This window comes from Clupea harengus, chromosome 15 (assembly GCF_900700415.2).
Source record: "Clupea harengus chromosome 15, Ch_v2.0.2, whole genome shotgun sequence".
Lineage (NCBI taxonomy): Eukaryota > Metazoa > Chordata > Actinopteri > Clupeiformes > Clupeidae > Clupea > Clupea harengus.
The window spans coordinates 15,462,900-15,472,899 of record NC_045166.1 but is presented as its reverse complement, the minus strand read 5'-3'; the positions used below and the strand labels follow the sequence as shown (position 1 = coordinate 15,472,899).

The 10,000-nt window shown below is 45.2% G+C and overlaps 1 protein-coding gene across 1 annotated transcript in view; it reads right to left on the bottom strand.

Moving 5' to 3' along the window:
- The window catches only part of LOC105899530 (kelch-like protein 29), a 115,949-nt gene that overhangs the window by 35,297 nt on the left and 70,652 nt on the right, over positions 1 to 10,000 (bottom strand). The window contains exons 6-7 of the mRNA XM_012826727.3: positions 4,903 to 5,085; positions 4,269 to 4,449 (exon numbers count right to left, since the gene is read on the bottom strand). Coding sequence (XP_012682181.3) covers positions 4,269 to 4,449; positions 4,903 to 5,085 — 364 coding nt within the window. The remainder of the gene's footprint in view (positions 1 to 4,268; positions 4,450 to 4,902; positions 5,086 to 10,000) is intronic.

Sequence of the window (10,000 nt, the reverse complement as noted above, 5' to 3'; positions counted from 1 at the left end):
ATTGTTTGAAATGAGTTTCTGATGTGCGACAGAGACCTGTACTGTATTTGAGAGAGTGAGAGAGAGAGATAGAGAGAGAGAGAGTGGAAGAGAGAGAGTTGAAGAGAGAGAGTTGAGAGAGCAGTGAAGCAATGACAGAACCATCTGGTGAAAAAGAAACGCAAACACAATGCTGTGGCAGCAGCAGTCGATCCGCTCGAGGCTTCTATGTAGATACCATCTAGCTGATCAGATACTGCCGAGGCGCTCAGGTGGAAAAAGACAACAATGTGAAATCTAAGTGTGTGTGTGTGTGTGGGTGGGTGGGTGGGTGGGTGGGTGTGTGTATGTGTGTGCGTGGGTATGATAAGTAATGACTGTTATGATTTCAGGAGATGCCTGATCATTGCTGCTCACTTCACTCTCTTGGGATGATATATCAACACACACACACACAGCTTTCCTGAGAGTTGTGACAGATTCGTTTTTAATATCAACTACACTGCAGATGTTTCACGCAGATATCTCACACAAATATCTCACGCCTAGGAAAAACCTCGCCCCCAGAACATAGTGTTACTATCCCACACACACACACAACCACACACACAGTGTTAATATCCTACACACACACACGTTGACAAAAAAAGGTATTATTTCTTCGCATGAAGCAATGAAAAAGACAGAAAGATATATTTAGAGAGAACAAAGAGGGATGGATGGAGAAAAGATATGTGGGATGGAGGGAGAGAAGCAGTGATGGAGGTAGAGAGAGAGTCAAAGAGAGAGAGAGAGAGATGTAGGTAGGTAGGTAGGTAGAGAGGGAGAGAGGGGCTAGAGAGGGAGTAAGGGAGGTAGAGAGGAAGAGAGAGAGAGGGAGTGAGGGAGGTAGAGAGGTAGAGAGGGTCTCAGGGAGAGAGGGAGTCCGATCAGTCCCACAGCAGACCATTCCACAATCAAGAGCAGAACAACCCACAGGACCACTGATGGTACAGAGAGAGAGACCGTTAGAACCCCTTTATTCAACCATCATATGGATCAAGGACCCCTAAAAACTGAAACAGGTTCCTCTTTTTGACAAATCCTCCAGTGGTCTTCTTATCATCATTATTCTCGACACACACACACACACACACAGACACAGACAACTTAGCTGGCCCTAGAATTTTAACATATCCTGCTCCAACTCCAATACCACCCAATAAGTGTGTGTGTGTGTGTGTGTGTGTGTGTGTGTGTGTGTGGTTGTGTGCGTGTGTGCGTGCGTGTGTGTGTGTGTGTGTGTGTGTGTGTGTGTGTGTGTGTGTGTCGAGAATAATGATGATAAGAAGACCACTGGAGGATTTGTCAAAAAGAGGAACCTGTTTCAGTCAGCTGTCAATCACGACATACTGTCCTCTTTGTCACATTTTGCAGGAGCAACACAGCTCAATGTTCATTGTAGTTAAGAGCCTTTCTATCTGAAAAACACACACATTCTCTCCTCTACATCAAACTCTTCAGGCGTGTTGTCATCGCATTGAGTCCGTTAAGCTCAGCACAGCCTTTAAATCAAACTCTACAATACTAAAAAATGTTTAACTCAACTCAGACCCAAACCTTCTGTCGAATAATAAAAAAAAAGGATTACTGTTTTTATCCTCTACACATTGGGCCTCATTCTCAAACGCAGTTTTTGTGAACTCCACTTACGATGTTTTAGGGTAAAAATTTGGCATTCATGAAAGTTTTCTCATCTGGGATTCGTTCTGAACTTAGACCAGAATTTCAGAACGCTAAATAGCAGTCATAAATCGCCCAGAGTTTTCTAAATGCAATTCCTCGAAAAACACCAGATGCCCCACGGGGCCGATCCGTGTTAGAAGGGTTAAGGGCTGAATTTGTAAGAAATCGTTGGTGATTGCGTTTACATCAACTCTACAGACATCCTCAGATTTAAATAATTATAATAATAATAAACACGAGAATATTTGTATCATTAACAATTACGTTTCACATTTATAGTCGTGATTCTACGAGGCATCGTGATGTCCTAAAATAAATAAAAGCGCTACACGAATACTGCAAATGTGAGTGAATAATTAAATAAGCACTAAACTCAATCACGTGGATATAGCCATAGTGGGATAGAATGGACACATCTACATTCTGCCACAGTACCTCCAACTCTGCACCGGTGAAGTTAGGTCTGCGTTTACTCGACCGGTGCTCGCTTTCCGCTTTGACATGACTGTCGCTTTCGAGTTGCTTTCTCGTGGATTCTGTCGATTCTGACTGCACACGTCACTGCGGTTGCGTGCCCTTATAAAGAGCTGGCGGGAGTGTATGTATGCAAATCCAGGTGCACTAGAACGTGCGTTCAATTTAAGAATCCTCATTCGGGGGAGCACAGCTGAGAACACTTTGGCTGCGTAAGAACACATTTTCCGGCATTCATGAATCAGGCGGAGATCTCCAGAGAAGTCCGTAAGAAAACATTTCAGAAGACACTGGAGAAAATGTTCTGTTAATGTTAATGTTAATTGTTAATTACAGTAACGCACAGCCTTAAATTCTGCATTTCCCTGCACTTTTAGACAAACACTTTCAAACCTCCATTCAGCATAAGAAGGCACCTGCCAAGGTTCAAAGTTCAAATGGCGTTAGTGCTGTAATCAGTCACTCTCACATTCAGTCATTCATGTTCTTCTATGGAAAGGAACACACACACACACACACACACACTCTGAAACAACACACACACACACATTTTAACACACCACACACAGAACCAATGCTTTAGAGATGCTTTTAGCAGTCGTGACAGTCAGCTTGGTGTCATGGCAACCCACGGATCTCCAGGGCTGTCAGACAGGAAGCTCCAGCGGTTTCAGACACGAAGTGGTAGCATGAATGACATCATCACAAAGGGGTGATAAATATATCTACTCCCCACCAACAGTCTGATCGTTTGGGGAAATGCTCCACACTGTCGCCATGACATCGCCCCACCCTCACCAGCACTGATCATATCTCTATCGGATCACTATGGCAACGCAGCAGAAGCCAACGGAATGTTTGGACTCCAGGGGGTTTCTTAGGCACTCTGTTCCAGACACACTCTGACTTCACACACACTCTGACTTCACTCACACTCAAACACACACACACACACACGCACACACACACACACACTCACACACACACACACACACACACACACACACACACACACACACACACTCTGACTTCACACACACTCTAACCCAACACACACACACACACACACACACACACACTCTCTCTTTCTAATAAAGCACACAAACATATATAGACTCCACACATATACTCCACTATCCATTATAATGAAACACGAATCATGCCCTGAACACAAAGCACATGCAACCCATAGTTCATATGACCATATAACAGTTCAAGAACCCTTTTAGTTCATATGACCATATAACAGTTCAAGAACCCTTTTAGTTCATATGACCATATAACAGTTCAAGAACCCTTTTAAATCTGAGGTGCGACAGTCGTGTTCTACCAGGATCAGTACCTGAAAAGAAGAGGGTTCAGATATAAAATACAATTTTCAGTAGGTGAGCATTGCTCTCCTGAGACAGAAAAAAAAACTGCTTTTGAAAATGCTACCAGAATTGCTAAATCACTGAGGCGTCTCGACAGCGTAAAACTGAAAGTGTTTTTAGATTCATCGCTTCCGTTGGCCCATCAGAAACCTGAGCATGTTATTAGATTCACGCTTTGCTTGAGCAGATTTATCAGGTCAGATTTAGCCTTGGGAACCATCCAGTAGCCTGTGGATGCGGTTGGGTGGTTGGCAGCACCTATCAGTATCTCCATGTGCGGAGGCCCACACCCGCAGCAGGACACACACGCCGCCTTAATCTGGGATTTAACACACCCTTCACAAAGCGATGTGTCTAAGACACACCAACACATGCTTCAAACCGTGAGGAACCTAAGCACTGTTTCAAAACCAGACTAAAACACGCCTCAAAGCCGCACTTTCCCAAACACTTATATACCAAACCACTCTAACCCCAGCACAGTTTCAAAGCCACGCAAAAATACTTCAAACTCCACACGCAAACACATGGTCAAAACCATGGAAACCAATGCCTACATTTAGATTGTCAAGATGTTTTGGCAGCATGTTGGAAAAAACAGTAGTGTGGATGGAGAACTGACCAACACACAGAGCTCTTAATCACACACTCACACACACTCACGCTCATACACACACACTCACACTCATAAACACACACACACAAACACACACTCACCGCTCCACGTGATCCAGGTTTCCGGCCACGCCCAGTCCTCCGATGGCGTAGAGTTTACCGTCATACACCAGGCTGCTATGACGACAACGTGGTGATGTCATACGCGACACCAGGTTCCAGTTGTCCAGCAGAGACATATAGCACCACACATCCGACACCATGACACCGGACTCCGTACCGCCTGCAACACACACACCCATCATCAGATCTCTGTTACCATCACACACAACTTCTGATCTCTGGTGAAACTCACTAAAACCAAATGGAAATTAAGATTGAACATAAACATAAAATAAAATAATGTTTGAAAAGAAAAATTAATTTGAAAATGGAAAAAAATTATAACCACACACTCACACACACACACACACACACACACACTGAGTAATGAGGGGTTTCGCCTGCAGCACCACAGCCACAGGGTTGCACAGGACCTACAGGAACAGGCACACACACACACACACACACACACACACACACACACAGAAACTACAGTGGAATGTGTACACATCAACGTACGCACGCACACACACAGACACTCTACAAAGAGTGTGTTCACAGCAGGGTCACACACACACACATACACACGTACACACACACACACACACCACAGTGCTATCAGTGCTATCGTCACCTGACAGGTAGATGTTGTCCCCGGCCGAGATGACGCTGAAGAACTCGCGCTCGTAGAAGGGCAGACTGGCCAGGGGGTACCACTTCCTGTTCTGGGGGTTGAAGCAGTTGACAGCCGTCAGGGGCCGCTGGTTCATCCCGATGGTCTGGCGCCCACCCACCAACACGATCACCTCCGCCACACCTGAAGGGAAGAAGAACAAGAAGAAGAGAAGAAGAGAAATGAGCGAAGAGATTCTTCTCTGAAACAGCCTGCTCTAAGGACCTGCACTCTTTTTCAATAAGCTGATGAGTTATGTCTTGCTGAAACACTGAAACACCTCTGTATTGGATCTGAACTGCTGTCCTGGTTAAACGTATCATGTTGAGTTTTGAATGTACTATTTTACTATGCTCCCATACAGCTACCGTGTACTTTAAGTACTGTCTCAGTAAATCTGATTTTTTCCTGTATTGATCAATTGTGTTCTATTGAACTGGTGTATTGTGTTCAAACTGCTGTCATGGTCAAATATTCTGTTTAATGCATTGGTACGTATTTTACAAAACTGTAGTCTGCAACATTTTCCTAAGGGGGCGGTGAACACCTGAATATCAACTTGATCATGCTGTTGTCCCCTCACGCAAGGGTGTCACAGGAAGTCAAGGGAGGCAGCCTTTGGCTGGCAGGTAAACTGTCTTATCAGAACAGAGGAGACTGGCCATGAAGGCGTGGCATTTTACTGCAGTTTTGACAACTGTCCAATCAGAGTCAAAGTGACGGGCTTCTTCAGTGTGTGTTTGTGGTAAGTTTATGGTGAATGACAGATGTGTGGTGATGTTGTGGTGATTATTCGGTGAGTGTTTGTGCTGAGTGTGTGAAGCAGATGTGTAGTGTGTTTGCTAGTGTCTGTTGTCACACACACGCACATACTTTCTCACACACACACACACACACACACACACACACACACACACACATACCTTCTCTGGTTTCCCTTGCACTCTTCCCATAAATCTGATTCATTCTGTGTGTGTGTGTGTGTGTGTGTGTGTGTGTGTGTGTGTGTGTGTGTGTGTGTGTGTGTGTGTGTGTGTGTGTGTGTGTGTGTGTGTGTGTGTGTGTAATGATAGTCAGCCACATGTGGTGAGTGTGAAGGAAACTCAGCATCCACAGAGGAAGGCTTTGTGTCAGAGGGAGAGAGACAGAGAAAAGAAAAGACAATAAAGATAATAAAGGCTAAAAGATAGATAGAAGAAGAGGGAGAAACAAAGAGAAAATAAGAGAGAATGAAATCACATATACAGTATATATATAGAGAGAGAGAGAAAAAAAAAAGAGAGACAGAAAGAGAAAAGAGAGAGAGAGACAAAGGAGAGAAAAAAGGGAGAGGAAAGAGAGGGAGGCGTGCCTGAGGTCCAGGCTCATTTTTCAGGATCGATTCTTGGCTGATTCCCTTCTGTGTGTGTGTGCATACATTTGTGTCTGTACATGTGTGTGTAAGTGTGTCTGTATTTGTGTAAGTGCCTGTACGTGTGTGTGTGTGTGTGTGTGTGTGTGTGTGTGTGTGTGTGTGTGTGTGTGTGTGTGTGTGTGTGTGTGTGTGTGTGTGTGTGTGTGTGTGTGTGAATGAGTGATTCTAGCCCCTGGTCCTCTGACAGGCACACAGAGACTGATCCATGGCTTCCCCTGCCCCCCTGCATCCCTCTCCTCAAACATCATCATCTTTTTTCCCTCTCCTCTCCTTTTTTCTCTAAATCTTCCTTTCTTCTCCCTGGAGCCCGGAAACACAACCACAGCCAGGGTGAGGAAAGCAGGGAGGTCCCTTGTGTGTGTGTGTGTGTGTGTGTGTGTGTGTGTGTGTGTGTGTGTGTGTGTGTGTGTGTGTGTGTGTGTGAGAGAGAGAGAGAGAGAGAGAGGGAGAAAGAGAGAGAGAATGTATGTCTCTCTATCTTTCCCTCTGAGTTTATGTGTGAATGTAAGTGTACGTGTGCGTATGTATGTCTCTCTCTCCCTCCGTGTGTGTGTGTGTGTGTGTGTGTGTGTGTGTCTTTTCCAGAACTTTCTGGAAGGGAGGACAGGATGATGAAGGGAAGGCTAACAAACACAGCTGGAAGATGGCCTCATGTCCAGACGGGTGATGTTTCTGCTCCAGCTGCAGTCAGATCTGAGCAGCGTGCTTACACACAATGAAAAAGAGAGGCATGCGGCCCACACACACACACACACACACACACACACACACACACTCTCATGTAAACACAAGCTTGTTTTCTGATATAGTGAAAAACTCTCACAAGCTCATCTGCACCTCTGAGGGCCTGTTTCTCAAAGGCCCGGCCAGCTAGTCCTGGATCAGATGGTGGAACGTCACACACACACACACACCTTTAGAGCTCAGGCGGAACGTCACACACACACACACCTTTAGAGCTCAGGCAGAACGTCTCACACACACACACACACATACACACACACACACCTTTAGAGCTCAGTCTAGACATGAAGGTGTGAAGACTCACAGCTAAGTCATTGGAGAGGCACCTCTGCACACTACCCCACTAATGGGACCCTCTCTGAAACGGATCGGTTCTGGAGTTGGGCCGACTACTGGTGCCGTCTCTCACCTCCGTGGTAGAGAAAAGCACACTTCATCACCACGGCAGCGGTTCGTCACCACGGCAGCGGTGCCGGAGACGGCAACAGTGTATGAGGTGTGTCTCTAAAAAGGCGGAGGTGCCACTTTGGGAAGAACAAGTGAAAGAGAAGGATTAATTAACGGCATCCATTCATCCAAATCACCTTGTCTCACAGCTGCCTCTGGATGGGATCAGCTGTGTTTGTGCGAGTGTGTGTGTGTGTGTGTGTGGGGGGGGGGGGGGGGGGGGTGTGCGGAATCAAAAGGTGTGAGCGCCTGAGCTCCAAGAATGACATCTGTTCTCATTAACACAGTCAAACTCTCTCAGAGCTTTTCACACAGTCATCACCACGCAAGAACAAGAACTAGAGAGAGAGGGAGAGAGAGAGAGAGAGAGAGAGAGAGAGGGAGAGAGAGAGAGAAGAGAGAGAGAGAGAAAAAGGAGAGAGCGAGAGAGAGAGAGAGAGAGGAGAGAGGGATGAGAGATGAGAGATGAGGAGTGAAAGAACAAAGATGTGAAGTGAAAGGAACTAATAAAAACAGACAGATGCACAGTGGGAAAGCTATTAGCGCTAGGGTCTACTCCATCTCCCTCCATCTTCTCTCTCCCTCCATCTTCTCTCTCCCCTACTATCTACCCCTCTGTACCCTACTATCTACCCCTCTGTACCCTCTAACGCCCCCCCCCCCCCCCCCCCCCCCCCCCCCCTGCCTGCCTTTCAACTTGAGTGTGTGTGTGTGCGTGTGTGTGTGTATGTGTGTGTGTGTGTGTGAGTGATTGTTTTCCTTCAGTCTGACATTCCCCATTCTGTTCTGGTGAGTATCAGTGGGAGATGACTCCTCAGACAGGTTAAACTGAGGAGCTCCAGTGTTCTCTCTCTCTCCATTTCTAATTTCCCTCACTCCATCTCTCTCTTTCTCCCCTTCTCCCTCACTCCTTGCTTTTTCCATCCCTTTTTCTCTTTGCTGTCTTCTCTCCTGCTCCCTCTCTCTCTCCACCACTGTGCCTCTCCCCTCTCCCCTCCCCCCTCTCTTTCGCTCTCTCGCTCTCTCTTTCGCTCTCTCTCGCTCTCTCTCTCTTTCTCTCAGCTGGTTTGCTCTTGAGATTGGAATTTTATGAATGTCATGTGTTCAAACAAAACTTTGTGTTTGTTTGTTATGAGTGTGGTGAATAGGTTGTGTTTGTTTGTTTGTTATGAATGTGGTTAATAGGTTGAAACTATTTGCAGCAAAGAGCGCTGGGTTGAAAATGTCAGCTTTCTGAATCACAGTGTTGTGGTCTGAATGTAGATGTTCTAAAATGACGAGTCTGTGTCTGTGTAAATGTCAGGTTCAAAGCTCAGTATTTTCTTAGAAACAGAGTTACATACATACATACTCAAGTAAAGTGCTCTGTGACGAACAAAAGTGTTTAATTAATTTTCCTTTTGACAAAGGTTTTCTCTCTCTCTCTTTCTCTCTCTCTCTCGCTTTCTGTTTTTGAGATTTGCATTTTCGACTTACAAACATGACCTTACTTACAAACATGATGAGTTTTATAACTCAAGAAAACTTTCATGTGTAATGTGTTAGATACAGACTGCACTTGTGACCTCCGAACACTATGGCATTTATAACCAAGGATTTATTTTATTTTGAACTCATTTTTGTATTTTTTTTAAATATTTTTCAACTCTATCTCTGTAGAAGGGTGTTGGCCGCCAAACAGAAGATGAGGACCTGCAGCCCCACAGGTAGCCAGGCATCCAGGTAGAGCTACACACACACACATGCGCACACACACAGACACACATACACACACACAGACACACACACACGCAAACACACACATACACACACGCACACACACACACACACACACACACACACACACACACACATACACAGATAAACACACACACACACACACACACACACACACAGATAAACACACACACACATACACACACGCACACAGACACACAGACAACACACACACATATACACACACAGATATATACACACAGTCACAGAGCATGCTGGGTGCGTGACGCAGCCTAGCAGCTAACCAAAATGAAGCAAGACTACGCTGTTGTCAGAACACACATATCCAATCTGATAAGCATGAACACGCTGTACATGATGCACACCAACTTTGTTTAAGTCTGAACATTGCCATTAATGTGCACAGCTTACAAGAGTCCACCTGTCATTGTTTTGAAAGTAACAGGGAGGCTAGTTTATTTCTGACGCGGATGTTATGGCGCATACGAGACAACTTGGAATTCAGAATGACCAAAATGATATTTCCCCGGTCCAACTTTAATAAGTGCGAGCAAGATGTTATTATTATATATAGAAGAATACAGTGGATCTCTGTTTAAACGGGTCTATAGAAGAATATAGCGGATCTCTGTTTAAAAGGGTCTATAGAAGAATATAGCAGATCGCTGTTTAAACGGGTCTATAAAAAAAATATAGCAGATCGCTGTTTAAAAGGGT